General features: G+C 38.2%; 1 protein-coding gene across 1 annotated transcript in view; it reads right to left on the reverse strand.

The window, feature by feature from the left end:
* The window catches only part of LOC107568233 (low-density lipoprotein receptor-related protein 1B-like), a 159521-nt gene that overhangs the window by 27332 nt on the left and 111321 nt on the right, over positions 1 to 20868 (reverse strand). The window contains exons 26-33 of the mRNA XM_016254167.1: positions 14841 to 14972; positions 14489 to 14716; positions 13734 to 13908; positions 13487 to 13581; positions 12095 to 12244; positions 4500 to 4640; positions 1003 to 1128; positions 375 to 506 (exon numbers count right to left, since the gene is read on the reverse strand). Of these exons, the coding sequence (XP_016109653.1) occupies positions 375 to 506; positions 1003 to 1128; positions 4500 to 4640; positions 12095 to 12244; positions 13487 to 13581; positions 13734 to 13908; positions 14489 to 14716; positions 14841 to 14972 (1179 nt within the window). The remainder of the gene's footprint in view (positions 1 to 374; positions 507 to 1002; positions 1129 to 4499; positions 4641 to 12094; positions 12245 to 13486; positions 13582 to 13733; positions 13909 to 14488; positions 14717 to 14840; positions 14973 to 20868) is intronic.

A 20868-nucleotide genomic window follows, 5' to 3' on the forward strand; every position in this document is an offset into this window, starting at 1 on the left:
GTGATGTCGGCTCTACTTCCATTTGCTAGATTATCTACTATACTGCCTTCTGTCTTTTATGGTTGTAGCAATAAGAGATATAAGGAGAACATTTATCTGAGTTACTGTTTGTGCCTACTTGTTTAACTCATCTTAGCTGTTTATCTCTTCTACATGCGATATGCAGTGTTGTTAAGTCCCTTCTGAGCTGGTAAGAGACTGTGTAGCTAATATGAGACTGTACAGCAAACAACATTTAAAAAAATAATGCAGAGAAAGCAATACATGCCTTATCTTTGTTGTGCACACAGAGAGGATTCAGAGAGTAGTTCTATACACTAGTGAAGAGAGTGGAAGATAGCAGGATTGAGTCACGGGAAGTGCCATGTTTGTACCTGCATGAAAGTCCACGCCAACAGCAAACAAGGTGCCGCTGATGGGCATCAGGGTCTCGGCGTGGTCACTGGGATCCAAAGAGATTCCACGTATCCCCTCATGAAAAGAGTACATCAGAAAATAACTCAGGCCTGTGATAAACAACAGCAAGCGAAAGATGTTAGATGGAGGTCAAACAAACCTCATACAGTTTTCTTTGGGCACAAAACAAGTAGATAAACGAAAGACAACATGAATTAAGGCCTGCTCACACCAAGGACACTAACTATAAAGATAACGATAAAGATATAGTTCTAAAAATAGTTCTCAGTATTAAATAATAGCAGAGTCCACACCACAGCTATAACGATAAAGGCACAGAGAAAAGATGTCGTTGGAATCACTTTCAGAACTTTTTTTTTTCCAGCTGATGAATGATAAAAACATTGACACATTGTCAGAATCAATCCTGCTTACATGAGCTTGAGAATTGAAAGCGGCAGACAAGCGTGTGCTTAGAATAAACAGACTAATAACTAATGTAACTAATATAGTTATCGTTCTTGATGTGAACGGGCCTGTTAGAAGTGAAGAAAAAATGTGACATCCCTGTAAAACATAAGGACACAGGCCATGACAGCAGCCTACCTTCACAGGAGAGACGGTCACTGCGCAGGTTGTAGCCAATGGTGCAGGCACATGTGCGTGTGTTTTCAGATGTGGGCAGACAGAGCTGCGAGCAACCACCGTTATTCAACTGACAGGCATTCCTACCTGAGAGAGACCACAATGAGAGGAGAAAACATGATGATGAATGAAAAATCAGTCTTGAGGAAAAACTGCTGACTGTAGCTTTTGGACTTCTCCATCTCTAATTCTTACATTGCTGCAATATAATATTCCAAACAGTTCTGAAAACATATGTAGAGTATGTCTGTCACGAATCCGGGCCATGAACTTCCAATTTCATTGACTCTCGCACTACACACTGTTGCACATCTCTCAGGACTACATATCCCATCATTCATTGCACTGATTGCACTCAGCACGGATTGCACACAGCTGTTTACACTGATTGCACCCAGCTGTTTCATATCACTCCCTCACTATTTAACACTCACTCTGTTTCCTTCCCTCTGCCGAGTATTGTCTAGCGATTATCACTCTCCTAGCGATAGCTACTCTACAGAGGCCTTGCCTTGCCTTGCCTTGCCTTGCCTTGCCTTGCCTTGCCTTGCCTTGCCTTGCCTTGCCTTGCCTTGCCTTGCCTTGCCTTGCCTTGCCTTGCCTTGCCTTGCCTTGCCTTGCCTTGCCTTGCCTTGCCTTGCCTTGCCTTGCCTTGCCTTGCCTTGCCTTGCCTTGCCTTGCCTTGCCTTGCCTTGCCTTGCCTTGCCTTGCCTTGCCTTGCCTTGCCTTGCCTTGCCTTGCCTTGCCTTGCCTTGCCTTGCCTTGCCTTGCCTTGCCTTGCCTTGCCTTGCCTTGCCTTGCCTTGCCTTGCCTTGCCTTGCCTGTTTCCTTCGGTTTCGGCCTTAGTCTTAGCCTAGTTTTGCCTTGCCTTGTCTGTTTCCTTCGGTTTCGGCCTTAGCCTTAGCCTAGTTTTACCTTGCCTTGTCTGTTTCCTTCGGTTTCGACCTTAGCTTAGTTTTGCCTTGCCTTGTCTGTCTCCTTCGGTTTTGATCTTCGCCTGTTTTTCTGGACTTCTCCCTTTAGCCTTGCCCCTGTGACCCACGCTAGCCCTAGGATTATTCTTGTGTCTTGCCCTCCATATTCCTGGTTGCCACTGTTTACCCTGCCTGTCTTATGACCATGTCCCTGTCTTCTCCAAATAAAGCTTTGCATATGGATCCGCACGTCTCACGTCTCGTCAGCCCCGTTACAATGTCATTTCAGATTTACTAGTGCAGCCAAATTAAACTACAAAAATAATGACTGTTTTCACACATTTCCTGAACCCCTCTAGCATCCCATTGTTTGACCCATTTATACCGTATGAGAAAATATGAAGGCTTCTAAAATTAAACTAAGTATATATAGTCCTTATACTAAAGCCAAAGCAAATTATTAAAATATCTCAAATAATTAAGTTGAGACTGATGCTTATTTTATTCTCAATGTTAATGTGTACACCACCTTTCATGTTTGGGATTGGAAATGTCTTTCTTTATTTTTTATTTATTTATTTTTTTTTTTAAAGAAGTCTCTTATGCTCACCAAGACTGCATTCATTTGATAAAAAAATACAGTAATAGTATTACAATGTAAAATAATTATAGAATATATTTTTAAATGCATTTCAATACATTTTAAAATGTAATTTCTTCTTGTGACGCCAAAGCTGAATTTATTTATTGTGAATATAGCTACTCCAATTTCAATCCAAAGCAGATTTACAGAGAATATTGCCTAACAAAACTCCAATTACTATTGATAAAAACTAGGACTGTCAATAGGGGTGGGGGCGGGGGACTGCAATATCATTAAAAACAAGAATGAAACCATAATATAAAATTTGATATGTTAACATTAAATTGAAGTAAAAAATGAAACTCAGTAAACAAAACTGCAATGGAATTGATTAAATTGAAACACATTTTCAGTTTATGTAATCTATCTATTTCTTTTTGGTATATATATTCCTCTATATCAAATACTTAAAGTTCTTACAGTTCACATCTACTGTCTCTTGAGTGTTTGCATTTTGTCTAATTGGATTATGCTTTCAGCTATCAGCAAATGCATTCTGAGTTCTGTTTAACTTATTTCATTATGTTTAAATCCATTCCACAACATTCTGCAGATTTCCCCCCCAAATTAGCACTTACAATTCTAAAAATGTTTGCAGATTCTATACAAGCCTGCTTATGAGCTATACAAGCAAAGCTGAAGCAGTGGACTAATTTGAGACAGTTTCTGAGATGTCATTTACGCTTTTATTTGAAAGCAATTCATTAACAGGTTCGGCCACAATGGAATGGTCGTAAATTTGGAATATCTCTCCTCATTTGATGAAAGGTTTTAGTGTTGCTGTCAAGTCAAGATGACTTGACATTCTTCCTGGAAGTCTAACTCTCGTCTTAATTGTATAACTGAAAGTGAAGGGGAGGGAAACTGCACCACTGTATTAGCACAAGCTCTCAGGGAAAGCTCAGCTTGCACATCTACGACAGTAATAAGACAGCTCCACATTATGAATAGAGAGGCTAATTGCTGTTGGAGAAATTTGGTGGCTGGATAGATTTACATTTGAGCCCGTTTAATGGTCATTCCTTATTCAAGTCGACAGTTTAGTGGGATCTACAGCAATGCCGTTAATGGATCTGCCATTAGTGTGAATTATTTGCAGAATAACTCACAAAATGGAAAACCAATATCTGAATATATATTTGCTTACACTCACGGAAGATTAGCCTGTGATATTATGCAAAGAAAAAAAATGAAGATACAAAACAGAAAAGAGTTGACTTAGAGCTAGCAATTTACAAGTAAATTAAACAACACAGTATAATGCTTAAAATTTATGGTCTTGTTTATTTTAGCACATTTATTTTTATAAGCTACTTTAAGACTCTACAAAATCAAAATCAGATTTGTGGCTTTTAGTCCATGCCTATTAACTTTAAAGCTCATTTATTTGCTTGTGTAGTCCTAAACAAGGAAAACTGAGCAAAATTATATATCAAACGCTCTTGAGAATAAAAATGTACAATACTATCAAGTAGCTAAATCATGGTACATGACAGTGTTATTTTAGTATCATTGAGATTGTATATATTTTTTTATATTTTATAGTGTTTATTTTAAATTAGTGTTTATTTTTGTATTTTTTCATTTTTTTAATTTAATGTTATTGAAATTCAAGTTATAGTTTGAGTAATTTTGTTGTGTGTGTTTTTTAGTATGTCTATATAGTTTTTTTTCTTTATTCATTTTTAATTTGAGTTTTATTTAATGTAGTACATCAGAAGAAAGACATTTTGCAATTACAAGTTTTTTTTTTTTTTGGCATATTTTATGTTTGTCCTTCCTGATATAGCTTCCTGTTCTTTTGGAAAACATGTCAACATTGGAAAGAAATCCCACAGCTCTAAAAAGATGTTAAACTTCAGTCTTCTTTTTCAAGCAACCTTGACTGTATCACAACAAACCTTTCTGACCATCTCTGTCGTACACCTTCATGTGTACCACTCCACTGGTCTTATTGCGTAGCACTGCCGGGTTACGTCCATCCCGTTTGGCGACCGTTCCCAGTTGAGCCAGATCCTCATCGGCCCACCACAGCTTGCCACCTGGAAAAACAGATGAATTATTCATTTCCCAAAGTCACAGAACCAGCAGGTCTGACTGCCAGTGGAAGCACATGCCATTATCATTTGTTTGTCCCTTTTATAACACATGCATAAAATCCGGTGGAGTGCTGTGCTTTTTTCAGTGCCAAAACTATGCTACGCTTCAGTGTACGGGTGAGCAAGGGAGGTGGTTGGAGCGAGTGAGCGAGAAAAGTAAAGAGACATGACTTGAACATTATGCATGTTCCCCTCCCAGTGTGAGTCAATGAGGCAGAGCTCAGGGCAGCCTGGCTACATGCCCTGGCTGAAGACAAGGACTCTTCATTCACAAAGCCATCAGAGTGCATCTATTCCCACAGCGGCGCTGCAGCTAGCAAGCCCCTCGTGTTGTTTCCGCTCTGTAAGGCTGAGTGTGCCACAAAGGGCCTCAGAGATTGTCCTTGGCTCTGAGCCTAGACCATATCTGTCTGCTGCAGGAATACAGGAGAGTCGGAGACAGTCGTAGCTGTGCGACCATAAAATGAAACACATATTTGTATTTGTTAAAGTACAGAGGGATTGGATGAATCGTATGGCATTGAATGAAAGGGATGAAAGAAATTAATCAACAAAATCACTTTAATCACAGTTGCAGCCAAAATACCGCATACTGCAATGTGATTGCTACAATAAAAACTGTAGTCACTTTGGATTAGCACCTTAAAAATAAAATGACAAAGATTTTAAAAGCTTTTTTATTCTTTGTCTTTTTTTTTTTTTTTTTTTACTGTTGATGGACATTCCAACAAGTTATTAAGATTTTACAATATTAATAATAATTGTAGTAACTATAGTATTTTAATGGAAATATTTTATTATTATATTATTGCGCTTCAGTTCATGTTAGTGATGCGTTTCAGATAGATATTTGCGGAGACAGAGAAGACTGAGAACGCACCCTGAATGTTTTCTTTATTTTACAAAAGCACACAGTTTAGTTGTTACTGTGAGTTTACACAAATAAAAGTAGACAATTAACAGTTTTGAATGATATATAACACTTATTTGTGTGACCAAAATCAACAGAGTATTTTTAGTCATTTTAATTTTAGTAAATAAATCCTGAAAGTATTGTGTTTTTCCACAGGAAAATAAATAAATAAATATATAAATACAAACTTAATAAAAAATGAAAAAAATAAATAAACAACACAGCCCTGCTAATAATAAGAAATGCTTCTCAAACACCAAATTAGAATATCAGAATGATTTCTGAAGGATCATGTGACACTGAAGACTGAAGTAATGACTGCTGAAAATTGCCATCTCAGGAGTAAATTGCATTTTAAAAATATATTAAAATGTAAAACAGTTATTTTAAATGATAATAATATTTCACAATATTACGGTTTTTAACTTATTTTTGACCAAATAAATGCAGAACACTTAAACATTAAACCCTTACCAACCCCAAACTTGTGAACAATATATATTATGCAGCAATGCATTTGTACACCTATAACTTGTTCCTTAAAATGCTGTCTCTGTAGGCAGCACACTAGGTTTTAGAACGGAGTAACTATCTACTGCATGCATAAATTCTTTCATATGTACACTTAACGAGTACAAGTACAAATATTTTTCAACAGGACATTCCTACTCCATAAACCAGAAACAAATACTACTGTAATTTAGGTCACAGTGAGCCTCCAAGAAGATATTTGCTCTTTGTAGTGAGGCCAGCTGTGTATAAATGACATCCTACCCTGAGCAGTGAGAAGCGTATTTGACATTCAAAGATTGCTTGCATAGGTCATCACTGCAGTCAACATTAATCTTTACCTGTCCAGGGTGAGCGACATCAATGATTACTTCTGGGTGTAGTGTCCACTTAATTTGTTTGATCACAGACCAGCACAGGTCTTGAAGTGACACACAGCCCCCTAAACAGCAGCTTGCACTTCCCTGAGTGGTCACATCCCATTAAAGATTGTACCAGGAGAAGGTGGTGAGATTGCATCCTGTCAGTAAAATTGCTTTCATTTCTTCAGTCATCATGCTCTTCAATTACTGCTTCACGGTCTAATAACGGATGTGACTTTGATGCAAAGTGGCCATTGGATTTTTTTTTTCCTAATAATGATGCTGCATCTTTCAACCAGCCGCCGCTCCTATCGATCCCCTGATCATCTGTCTCTGCTGAGTATATTTCCCCTTCACACACCTCTCTATAATGATAAGGCCTGTCCCTCGACACATGCTACAGGGTGCTTGATTTTACCGTGCCAGGTGGCTGAAATCGTAAACCATTTCCCTTAATGCAAGACCAAAGTAAATTTACGGGGACATCAACTGATAGCATGTTATACAGGTTAACCTTGGCAAATGCCCTAATTTATGTTGCTTTTGCTGGGATGGAGATAGTGGCGATAGAAACCGAAGATATTTTGCAGTTTGTATCAAACATTGACCAGCTACCACCCCAGATGCATCACACAGAAATCATATGGCTTAATGGAATTTAGTTGGTTTCATTCAAGTTCAAAACATGGATAAGGAAAGTTGTCATTTTGGCCATTTCAAAGTATTTAGGTCTACCTGTAATTTTAAAGAGATAAGCAAATAATTATAATCTGGGCAAAAAATAATTATATAAAAAGTGTATGTATGTGGCTATCACATACATCTTTGAAAAACTTCAGGTTTTTGACAACACAACCCAGCGTCATATTTGCTGTATGAAATCATATACTTGTTTCTTACTAATTTTGCGGTGCTGATTTCAAAAATAGTGCCTGTTTCACACTTGTATCATCCCTTAATCGCCAGAAAAACTACCATATAGAGATGACTCCTTTGAGCCAGATTACAACTATTTGTTCAATTCTCAGCTGATTTTCTCATGTATGAATGATTCTGAATACATTATTTTATTTTTATATGAATCCAGGGTTCAAGGTAAGAATTATGGCCAGTGCTTACATCTGCTACATCTGTTGGTGTTTTACTACATTCAAGTAGCATAAGAAAATTACAGATTTTGTTAAAATAAGTAAATAAATAAATAAACAAAAGAATATAATAAAATACAATAAAATAAAATAAGCTTGTGTTTACGTAAAGTTCCATGAAATTTAATGGAGTATTTAAACATTTTCCATTCCTTTGCAGATTGTAAGTTACATTATACATTCTAAATACTTATTTTTGTCATTACATCTGAAACTTTTGACAATTGACTGCTTTTGTTATTGTGATAAGTGTATTAAAGCAGATATAATTGTATACATATAATTGTAAGACTTTTTTTTTGTAGAAAGAGATGTATGGATACAATTTTTGTATTAATGTTTTTAAACTTGGCATAATCAAATTAAGCAATGTTAGGCCTAAACTAGTATATAAGTATTATTGCAAAGAAATCATGCATATGTGGTAAAATAAATAATATACTAATGACAACAGCAACAATAATAGATCTTTAAGCATGCCATTTTCAAACAGTTGAAGACCTGACAGGAAAGGGAAGCAGCCAAGAAGTGTCCAGCACACATGGCACTGTTTAAAAAGCATCCCAGAAACTACCTCATGAAGTTGGTTGAGTAAATAACCACAGTTTGCAGAGCTGCAATCTAAACAATGGTTGGCAACATTTTTGGTCGCCATTTAATTTGTTGTGCCATTTCGTAGTTTTGATGACTTATTATTTAAAATTGTGCAAAATAGTATAAATAAAGCTTTAGAAAGTCTGCCTAAACTTTTAACTTGTAACACATGTGTTGAAGGGACATATTCCAAAATTTTCCTCTATGCTGAATCGGACTCTTTGTTCTCTGATGACATTCTCATGCTGCATAATAATATATACCATTCTTTTAGATCTCTGTGGGTAACCTGCATGGCAATGTGCCTTATGCATGATAAAAACAAAGACTGCCTGTATTGGAAAGAAAAACAGCGTTTTGTGTGCTTGGAAGGGATAGCTGTCTTATCATAAAGACTATACCTACAAACCCCCAGTCTGCTTTACTTATCACAAAGATAACATCAATCACACTGAGATTCTTTCATCTCCTCGCCTTGTTTCCTTTCATATTCACATTGAGGTTGTGATTACTTTATATTTTATACCTTATAATCAACTCCATATGCATGGTATGGTAAATATGCTGCGCATTTGCAAGTCATAAAGAGAAGGAAATTATCTTATATTATTGTTTGACTAGTTCATATTCAGCAAGGAAGAGGGAAACATGGAATTCAAAGTGAAATTCCACTCACCGCCCACTTATACACCAACTCAAGGGTCTGCAAGATCATCTGCCCACCTGCATGCATATGTAGTCGGCCCCTGGCCATTCAGGCTCTGAGATGGTCTTTCATTTATAAAGGTGTGATACAGCTTGAAAAATCGGTAGAATTGATCCATAAGGCTGGTGGCATGTCGCATATTTATATGTATGTATGTATGTGGGTGTACATACTGTATATACACAAATGCACAGTATATATCTACCATTCAAAAGTTTGGGGTCAATAAGATTATTTATTTATTATTATTTTTATGTATTTATTTTTTTTTATATATAAATGAATACTTATATTGAGCAAAAATGCACTGATCAAAAGTAACAGTAAAGATTTTACATTGTTACAAAAACAAATCTATTTCAAATAAATGCTGTTCTTTTAAAGTTTATTTTCATCAAAGAATTATGGGGGGGAAAACATATTCTACAAAAACATTAAGCAGCACAACGGTTTTCAATATTGATCAAAATAAATGTTTCTTGAGCACCACATATTATATATTACAAATATTTCTGAAGGATCATGTGATACTTAAGACTGGAGTAGAGGCTGCTGAAATATTAAAATATATTAAAATAGTTATTTAAAATTGTAATAATATTGAGCAAGATTACTGTTTTATTTTGTATTTTTTATCAATTAAATGTAGTCTTGTGAGCTTAAGAGACTTTCAAAAATGTAAAAAAAAAAATACAGACCCCAAAATTTGAATGGTAGTGTATTCACATTTAATAAATTTTTCATATTTATTTATATTTATATTTATTTATATACAGTATGGATTTAATCTGCATTTAATTCTGAAAGAGAAGATATAGGCAATAATGTTTGCATTTGTTATCCATCTTCACATGTTAAGAAAATCTGAAATTTGATGTAGTAGGAAAAATTCTAAAATAATCAACCAGCTACTGAATTTCTGTATTGAATTGTTGATCTTGGAAGTATGTCATATCCTATTGTAGCCTTCCAAGAGGCACAAGAAGTCTCAACACAAGCAATCACACACAAAAAAAAACATCTGCACCAAAAACTGACAGTTTGTCATACTATAAATGAGAAACATAACTGTCCACCAAAGCAGAGCCATAGGTTTTTGCAGAAGTAACGGAAAGCATTTCCTCTATGGAACAAAGGCCTATTAATTATGATAGATAGCACCTACTGAATGCATCATTTTGCTGTACCGTGCTACTTCTTTGAAAGTAACCCATTAGTCTTTGTGGCAGCCTGCATTCTGCTCCCAATTTAATAATGACTCAAACTTTGTTTAATTAAACGAGTCTGTCACCACTTCTTACAAATTGCATTTGTTTTTCAGCTCATCATAGCTGCTCTAAAATAGAACGTGACTATAGAGGTTTTCTAAAGATTAATACCTTTGTAGCATGCAGACAGTGTAATCAGTTAAAACTGTGGTTTAGGGAAATAAATACATGCTAATGAATAATTTGGGGGCATACGTTTCTACCCACAAAGACAGGCAGAGAGTAATGTGAGAAAACATGTCAGATGCAATCCAAAACAAAGGAGTGTAATACATTCAGGCAAAACCCAAGACAGAGAAAGGAGATTTGTTTAATACAAAAAAGTGAAAGTGCACAATTACAGGCTTTGCTGCATTTACTGCTTTCCTTTGCTTTAGGGTGAAAAAAAAAGTTATGCAATTCTTGCTGCTTCTGACGCTGCCAGTATGAGTGAATTCTCTATAATCCCTAGAATTACAGCTTTTGGGCAATGGTTAGAGCTGTAATTTGAGTCATACAGTAGGTCTAAAGTGTGTGATTAAAAATTGCGTCAAATCAAATGGATATCTTCCAAGACAGCCTTTATTATCTTGGTCTATATAAAGCTAAATCAATCCAACTTCACCACTTCTTCAACACTGAGATGACTGTTTACGCTCCTCAGGTAACCAACATTTGCTCTTTATTCTCATACCATGATGTGATTCCTAGGGCTAAACAGAATTTTTTAAATCTATTTTGACAAAATGTCTTGAGTTGTCAGTCTTTTCCCTTATGAAGCAATGTAGCTGTAGACTCGCAGCACCAGGCTTGACTATCGACCTAAAGTCTGTGACCAATATGTAAAGTGACTAATCACAGTTTTGTATTAACCAGACATTTAGGGATGGTAAAATCAAACATTGGCCCAAAATCACACATTGGTTAAGCAATCTCTGTGAACAAAACAGAAATAACTGGAAATGTGTGTTGACTTTCTGAACAGATTTTTTTTCTTTTAATGTATGAAATAAGTACAGATACAAAATAAACAGGAAAAAGGGAAATATTCAGTTCTGATTATGGTTATCTATAGGGATGTCCTGATCAGGTTTTTTGTACCCCGATCCGTTCTGAGTCATTGAATATTGAGTATCTGCCGATACCGAGTCCCGAACCGATGCTTGTATATTCCCAGTGTTTGATGCACAATTCAAGTACAGTAAAGATTTTAAAATCAATACAATGTTTACAGAGTTGTGCAGAGAGTAAAATTAATATATATATATGTGAGTGCATACATATATAAGATAAACTCTCTCAATGTATTTACTGTATTTCAGCATACTGTATAAAGACATTGGTAGAATATAGGACAACTGATGTAAACTTGTATTTTAAATATATAATAAGCAGAATAATTGCTACATAAAGGGAAAAGTGGAGATATGGTTAGAAAGCATGAAGCTTGCCGTGTCAGAATGCCAGTCTGTAAGTCAAATCCGAAGCAAGATGCAACCCATAGCAACGCATTATGGCAATGACATCTCAGACAGTTAATAAAAGTAAACAATAAATGATTGAGTGATCGTTACAAAAGTGCGCATCAAATACATTAAACACGGAAGCTCAAATGTGTGATACACTAGAACAGACCTTACTGGTTCACGAGCATCACACACGCACATTTCTTCTTCTTTTGGTTTTAATGACGGCTGAACACTAGCATTTGAGCGTCTTCTTTTCCTTTTAATGGCAGTTGGCAAATCTACTACAAATCTACAAATGTACACATTTCTTTACCACTTTTTATTTTCACTTATGTTCATAGGTTTATGTTGTGGTTTATATTGTCACAGCAACAAAAGTACAGTAATTTAATAAAGAATTCACAATGAATTGACTATTGAAGAGGGAATTAGACGCTCTATCACTTACCCATGACTGCTAAAGCCGTGGCTTTAGTTAAGTCCCTCTTCATGCTTTCAATGACCTCAAAACCACTACCGTCCAGATTGCACCTGTTGATAGTACCATTAGCAGAACTGATCCAATACATCTTCCCAGCTGGAAAGTCAATCGAAAGTCCTGAGGGAAAACAAGAATCAGTTAGAAACTGTTGTTTGGATTGCTGCTATGGAATCCTGTTTGATCATTACTTCAAAATATACCTTACATATCCTATAACTATCAATGTACAGTATCTGAATGTGAGATGGTTCTTTATAGCTCGAAATATAGTTGCGGCCTCTTTGTGACACTCTAAATCACTTCACTAAAATCCATCTCTGTCTAAAACCTGTTTCAAAAGTGGAAATGGTGAGAGTTTGACAGAGTGGTAAAACTGATTGTGACAAGTGAAGGATATTTCAATTGAGCGTCAGGACAGCTCTGACTGAGAGGGGCTTGTGCATGATAGACTCCCAACAACAACAACAGAAATTTAACTCTCAAGACATCTTCTCTAAGACTGCCGTTAAAACTAAAGAAGCATTGTGCTTGGCTTATCAATGAACATACAGGTACAGGGGTATAAAAAGTACAGAGGAAATATATTTAGGCTTGAGGATGGGAATTGTGTAGATGTTTTACTCAAAAAAGTCCAAAGCACTACTATGTTTCTGTGTGTTAAAAAGTAAACTTTTTTTTATTAGCTTTAGAAATAGACTGATAAAATCAAAAGGCCAGGGAGATTTTTCCATTAAAGTAACTTTCATGCATACATTTTGTAAAGCAACCTGTTAAATAGCAATTTTCTCAGGGTCCTGACTCTGTAAGGCTGTGGATAGGAAATGTAATATATATATATATATGAAACTTATGCCCTGGAAGTTGTCTAAATTCAGCAGCAGTTTATAGAGACTCAAAATCAATTTCACAATGGTAATATTAAAAATGAATTAATTACAGCTATTGCTTAACTGTAGGTCAATGTTGGGGTGACTAATCAGAGGTCTCTTCACAAGGACAAATGACCATAGTTGTTTACAATATAGACTGAAATGGATTTTGCTGGCTATTTTAAATAAAAGTTATGTAAAATATTTGTTCTTTATAAGTGGAAATAAAACATGATGGCATGCAAAATATGTTCTTTGTTCTTTGAACGTCTAAAGAAAATGGTAAGTTATAACACGTATGGTTTTCTCCTCGTAAATGTAATTAAATAAGAGTACAGGTATTCTATTTCAATAAAAAACTAATTTCTAAAAAATAAGACTTAACTATATCAATGTAGTACAATTCCTCTTGTACTTAAAACCCCCGAGAGAGAAATTAAGACATACAGTAATAGTGAAATGTTTGCAGATAGCCTGAAATCAGACATACCAACTGGTTCTCTCTGATTTTGATGAAGAACCTTCCTGTTGCTTCCATCCATATTGGCTACATTTATTGTACTTCCATCGGTCCAGTAGATTTTTCTAGACCATGAAACAAAGTAAATTTCAGGAGAACCATTTGAGTCATGAGATAAATTCTCATGGTTTGTATCTAAGATTGACATGACAAAATAAATAAGCAAACACAAATCTTACTTAATCATACATGCAATCGGTCCATGTGGGCAGCTTACCCTTTGGCTGGGTGCACAGTCAGACACTTTGGTTTGTCAATCCCATAGATGACTGAGGTTTTTAGAGATCCGTCTAGTCGGGCAACATTGATCTGCGTCTCCTCATTCTCAGAGCTCAGCCAATACATGTTCCTCGAGAGCCAATCTACTGCCAGCCCACGGCAGTTTTGAATATCTGCACATGCCAGAGACAGCCATTAACACAGAGGTGCACATCACAACAAACCTCATGGGCGACTGCAACACTTATGTGCATGTTGTAATAAAATGTCTTGTGTGCATTGACACATGGTCGGCATGCTGATCAGTTTGAGAAGAAATAAACCATGCTTTCTAACAGCACTTAAGAAAATCTACTTCAGTCTTCATGTCGCACTTCTCTTGCTTTTCTTAATGCAGTTCGGAGAAGCAATCCCTGCAGAACTTCACAAACAAGCTCTCCTATCATGTAAGATATTATTTATGTTCTGCCGCACATTCCTTCAACTGTCATTTTTTAATGCAGGCCGCCTGTGAACACAGTCTTCTCGTAATTGAAAAAACTATTTAAGACAAAAGTGTCAGCAAAATAAAACAGTATTTCAGCTCAAACTTACACTGTGGCAGCAGAGAGAAAAAAAATCGCAACAAAACTTATTAACAGCACAAAATGTAATAACTGTCACTTAGGTGGTGTTTATTGAGAAAAATCTTACACCACACAGAATGTGAAAAAAGAAACAAGAAAAACACTTCGACTTGGACTCTCGACTCACCTCCAGAAATAACAGTTTGAAGGCCTGTTCCATTGATAAAGGCACGTTTTATTGTTTGAGTCTTAACGTCCGCCCAGTATATCCTTTCCTCAAGAGTGTCATAATCCACCACAGTGACATCATCAATGTCAGGAACCGTCAAAGCAGTCATGACGTTCATATACGGATTATCGATATCCACTCCACGGATCTCAGATCGTCTCACATACAACATGAACTTCTTCAGGGCTAATGTGCGTGCCAAAACAAAACATATATAAGTCAATACTTCGTCTAGAAAGCTCAAACCGATCCATACTTTTGTGTGCATGCTTTGTTTGTTGTGTGGGATGTCGCAGAGCTGCATACTCACCCACACAAGAGTGGTTGTTGAGGGAAAGCTTCATGAGATGAGGACATGAACAAGATGCCGTGCGGTTGTAATCAATGAGACAAAGATGGGAGCAAGGGCCTCTTCCATCGTTATCCTCGCACGGGTTTGAGGCTGAAAAACCCAGGGTGACATGCATTTACACCAGGGAAAGAAAACACACCAAGGTGAAAATCAATAGCACATACTATGAATGGTTTAAGGAAAGCAGCTTTTAAAAGGAGCCAGGAACAACAGCTGTGAAACAACAAAACAAACAAAAAAATTACTGTACAGTGAAACTGAAAGAATAAAAGTGAGAGTTTAGATGTCTGCATTTAACGAGGGCAACATAAAAATGGGTGCAAAATAAAAGTGCAATACCACCAAGAAAACATTCATCTTAACTTCAGGATAAAGCGAAGAGTTGAGGTTGAATGAACAGTGCTGACAACTCATGTTTTCTGCCCACAGTGATCCTCTTGAAACCACAGCACATTTAGACCTTTTGTACGACTCTTTGTAGAGAGACAGCTATATTTCAACAGAAGGTAATGTTGAGCAGACAGATAATGGCCTAAAGGCCACTGGTGCGAATAGTCAATTAACCATCAGCTCTTTCTCAGATTGCTCTGATGGTAAAGATCTTCCTTTAAAATACCTACTCAAAAGGGCAGCTGAGATGAGGATGAGCACGATTGCTGTCATCATATAGTATCATCAGTTTGTTTGTGATAGACTGTAATCTTTAAAAAAAACTGTAAATGTGTTTTTTTCACTGTCACTTTTGATAAATTGAATGTATCCTTGCTGAAGAAAAATATTAATATATTTAAAAACACAAATAAAAAAATAAAACAAATCTTACTGACCCAAACATTTGAACAGTAGTGTACACTATCTGACATATTTTCAGATCATCATCACATTTTCAGAACATCTCCAGAACGCTGCGCTCCATATGACTAGTAAGCCAATTCTCAAATAACTGCTATGATGGCTTTTGTGCTACCTGCTTAAATGATAGAACTACTTATGCTGTCCAATCTATTAAGACTGTGTCTGTTCCCCAAATAGGGAGGTCAAAATATAAATTTAATGCAGGATCTAGAAAAAATCTGATCGTGATTAAACCAGAAAAATGTAAAATAAATGAACATAAACAATTTTTAAAGTTTGGGCTCATAATCATTAGATCACTCACACCCAAAGCAGTTATTGTAAATGAAATTATCACAGATAATAGTTTTGATGTACTCTGCTTGACTGAAACCTGGCTAAAACCAAATTACTATATTGTTCTAAATGAGTGTTATGTCCTCTACAGATGCAATCGACACAAGGAAGTACACTGTAACTCAGATGATGCTCTTTTTAATAAACATATGCAACAGCACAACCAACCATACACTTCTTCTCACACTTCTTCCCCCTCTTACTTCTACCCCACAGCGACACCTAGTGTCAACAATATAACATATTCCCCTTTTACCCAAGAAAATTTTCTCCTTTAGCAATTCCTTTAGAAATTCACAACTGAACGCATTAATATGTAACATGACTTCCGAACTCAATTCTTATGCACAATTTAACGTGTTCAAAGGCATATCAAATACAACAACAAACTTCAAATTCAATTATTTGCGTTTGGACCTTTAGTGCACATAGTCTTTTAACCATCTTGGAGGACACCTCACCCTCTGAGAACGGGGTGAATTACAATCACCAGGTCCAGGTACACTGCTCGTGAGGAAGCTGCGTAAGCCAATCAGCCACATCGACTCTTTTCATTCCCACAGCAGACAGCGCCAGTTGTGAAGCATGCCATTTCCTTCCATCTGAAAGAATGAAAGTATTCTTTCCCACCTGCTTCCTGATCTCTTTTGGCTGTAAAAATCGTGGGTGTCCTTTTGGTACGTGCCACAGAAACTTAGCACGCACTTTGTCCCCTTGTTTTAGAACAGTAGTACGTGCTCTGCACCTTGTGTCAAACCACCGCTTCATTTTAGCTTGTTGTGTGGGAGACTCACCCACGCACCACATCTGTAAGCCCTTCCGATGTTAAAGAGGGCAAGACATCCAAGCGAGTGCGCATTTTCCTCCCGTGCAACAATTCAAAAGGCGTCACACCAGTAGTGGAATGTGGCGTTGATCTATAGATGTGGAGGAATTCTGTAACAGTGGTTTTCCATGGTTGCGACTAAAGTATAGCAGACTGTACGCAACTCTTGAGCACTCTATGAAAGCACTCGATTGCCCCGTTGGCAGCTGGATGGTATACTGGTGTGCGCACATGAGCGATGTCCCTTGCTCCAAGAAAGGCAGAGAATTCAGCGGCTGTAAACTGGGGTCCGTTATCCGTCACTATACATTCCGGGTTCCCATGATGGCTAAACACAGAGGTTAGGAAATTAATCACTTGCTTTGCACTCACTGAGGACACAAAAGCAACTTCAGGCCATTTGCTGTGATAGTCCACAAGGGTTAAGGCATAACGGCAGTCCCAGTTAGCCGACTCGAATGAGCCCACTACATCCATTGCTAATTTTTTCCAGGGCTCAGGAGGAAAAGGCACAGGCTGCAGTGAGGCAGGGTGTATTTTTGCGGTTTTGTCCAATGCTTGACACATTTGACAGGAAGCGATAACGCGCATGACCGATTCATCCATCCGTGACCACCAGTATAGATCACGTAGCCATTGCTTCGTGCGTACTATGCCCTGGTGCCCCTCATGTGCAAGCAGCACTAACCTATGACGTAAGGACACAGGTGCAATGAGACGTGATCCCCTCAGGATGAAGTCGTCCGTTGCAGATAATTCGTATCTCAGTTTGTGGAATAGCAGCAGGAGGGGTTCATCGTGTGAAGATGAGCGCGGCCAGCCTCGCTGAAACTGTTCGTGCAGCTTGCACATCTCGGGACAGGAGGAAGAAGCAGCTGCAAACTCTTTTGGAGTCACGGCTGTCAGCGCAGAAGTAAGCAAAGCTACTTGTTCTGGCTCAGTATCTGAATCACTTCCGAGGGGTTCATAAGGTAGAGGGAGACGGGACAGACAATTGGCAGTGAAGTTATGACAGCTTGGTCGGAAGATCACTTCATAATTGAAACACAGCAAGCTCGTGGCCCAGCGTGCAATACGCATTCCTGCGCGGTCCCCCCCTTTAGTAGTGAGTAAAGTGGTTAAAGCCTGATGATCTGTACACAATTTTAATGTTTGACCCCATAAGTATGTCCTCCATTTCTCGACTGCCCAAATACAAGCGAGCGCCTCCTTTTCCACGGTCGAATATTTGCGTTCGGCTGGTAAGTGTTCTTGACGCGAAGGCCACGGTGCGTTCAGAATTATCAGGATGTATTTGTGAGAACACGGCCCCGAGACCATAATCAGATGTGTCAGTCGAGATGAGTGTAGGCAGATCAGGGTTGTAAAGGGCCAAAGCAGGACTATTAACAAGTAACTCTTTGACCGAAGCGAAACTGTTCTGTGCTTCTTCTGACCGGGAGAACTCTGTGTCCTTTCGCAAACAGGCACGTAATGGCTCAACCACAGAGGCAAAATTCTGAATGAATTTACTGGACCAAGACAGCAGGCACGAGTGCAGCTTCACGGCATCTGTAGGAGCCGGAGCCTGTAAAATTGCAGACAAGTGTTGTTTGTCTGGCTTTATACCCTGCGCTGTAACTGTGTGGCCTAGGAACTGTAAGTTGGTCTGACTGAAGTGACATTTTGATGCATTCATTTTTAGCCCAGAATCCTGCAAACGTTGCAGAACGGCTTTCAGAGAGCCTTCGTGCTCCTCAGCAGTGCGTCCCCAGATTATAATATCATCCAAGTAGTTTGCCATGTTCGGTAGGTCTTGCAATATAAGGTGCACCATTTTCTGGAACGCCGACGGAGCCGAGGCCAATCCGTATGGGACCCGACCAAAACGGAACAAACCATTATGCGTAATGAAAGCAGTTAAATCTCTACTATCTGGGTGCAACACGACCTGATGGTATACCCTTTGAAGATCTATGGTCGAGAATAAGGTAGCCCCATTAAGTAGTGAGAGCAACTCTTCCATATGTGGCAATTGGTAACTGCCGGTCATGATAGCTTTATTGGGCTCTCTAAGATCGACACAAAAATGGATACCACCCATTTTCTTTTGCGTGACAACGATCAGGGAAACCCAGGGAGACTTGTCAGTTTTTTCAATTACCCTTCTTTGAGAAGGTGATCCAACTCTTTGGAAACAGCAGAGCGCACAGACAGAGGTAAGCGCCACAGTTTTTGATGGACCGGAGCAACATTTCTGAAGAGCTTAACTTTGTGGATGAACCCTTTTGCGCAACCCAGTGCGTTCAAAGCTGCGGATGGTTCTGAAAGACACATTACAGCAGAAGAGGGACTCTCGGATTCAGTAGTAGGGAGGGGTGGAAGCAAACGTTGACCCTCGAAGCGCAGGCTTAGTCCTTAGTCCTAGATACATGCTCAACTATGAAGAGTTTGGCGGCGCATGTAACAGTATCTCTAGACACAGTGGCGGGTAAGCACCCCAACACAGGGATCGGTGCATGTGAGTATGTGAACAGGCGAGCAGTAGGTGTCTGAAGAGGCACAGAAGTAAAGCTGGCCTCATATATCGCCTTTGGTAGAATGGAGACAGATGAGCCGGTATCCACCATCAGCTCAACCTCTACAGTAGTATCAGAAGCTGTTATGGAAACAGGTCATGCTTGGCTTGGTCATGCATGTAAAGAACGCTATACTCCGGCAGGTGAATCTCGTGCACTGAACGTGTGTCAATCGATCGACACACACAGGCAAAATGTCCCGTCTTCTGGCAATTTTTACATTTTGCACGGATAGCAGGGCAGTTTTGTGCATTGGCCAAAAGTTTATCAGACCCACAGCGGTAGCATGTGCGGGAAGACGATGTTGACAGTAAATGGCCAGAGGATGAAGGCATAGAGGGTTTGTGTGATGCGTTATGCCGCCTCCGACCTGCAGCATCACATGACCGGGACTGTAAAGCTTGCACAGATATGGCCTGGTTCCCTGCGATACTCTTTGCGTGGCATGGTCTACTGGCAATGAGTCTACTCCACCAAGCTACTGTTATAAGCATGAGCCCTGTCCGACTGGTCATGGCGGAGGTGTTGCAACAATATATAGTGATATTCTCAATGTTACTCAGAAGACAGGATACAGGTTTAACTCATTCGAAATACTTCTGCTTAATGTTACACTGTCAGATATGCAAAAGAAATATATCGTATTTCTGACTTTATGAATTTCTTCACTGATAAAATAGATAACATCAGAAATATAATAGCAAATGTAGATTCTACAGCATCTAATACTTTAGCTTCATTCATCGCACCCAAAGATAAACTGCAGTGCTTTACAACTATAGAACACGATGAGCTAAATAAACTTATCACTGCATCTAAACCAACAACATGCCTGTTAGATCCTGTACCAACTAAATTACTGAAAGAGTTGTTACCAGTAGCAGACGAACCGCTTCTCAATATTATTAACTCGTCGTTATCTTTAGGTCACGTCCCAAAACCATTCAAGCTGGCGGTTATTAAGCCTCTTATTAAGAAACCACAACTAGATCTTAGTGAACTGGCAAATTACAGACCCATTTCAAATCTTCCGTTTATGTCTAAAATTTTAGAAAAAGTTGTGTCTTCTCAATTGTGCTCCTTCCTGCAAAAAAATTATCTCTATATGAATAATTTCAGTCAGGTTTCAGGCCCCACCATAGCACAGAAACTGCACTTGTTAAAATTACAAATGACTTGCTTCTTGCGTCAGACCAAGGCTGCATCTCATTGCTAGTTTTACTTGATCTTAGTGCTGCGTTCGACACCATAGATCATGACATACTCGTAGATCGATTACAAAACTATACAGTTATTCAAGGGCAGGCTTTAAGATGGTTTAGATCCTACCTGTCCGATCGCTACCACTTTTTTTATTTAAATGGGGAGTCATCTCAATTATCACCAGTAAAATATGGAGTGCCACAAGGAT

The sequence above is a fragment of the Sinocyclocheilus grahami genome, unplaced genomic scaffold (assembly GCF_001515645.1).
Source record: "Sinocyclocheilus grahami isolate Dianchi unplaced genomic scaffold, SAMN03320097.WGS_v1.1 scaffold1226.1, whole genome shotgun sequence".
In the NCBI taxonomy this organism is placed as follows: Eukaryota; Metazoa; Chordata; class Actinopteri; order Cypriniformes; family Cyprinidae; genus Sinocyclocheilus; species Sinocyclocheilus grahami.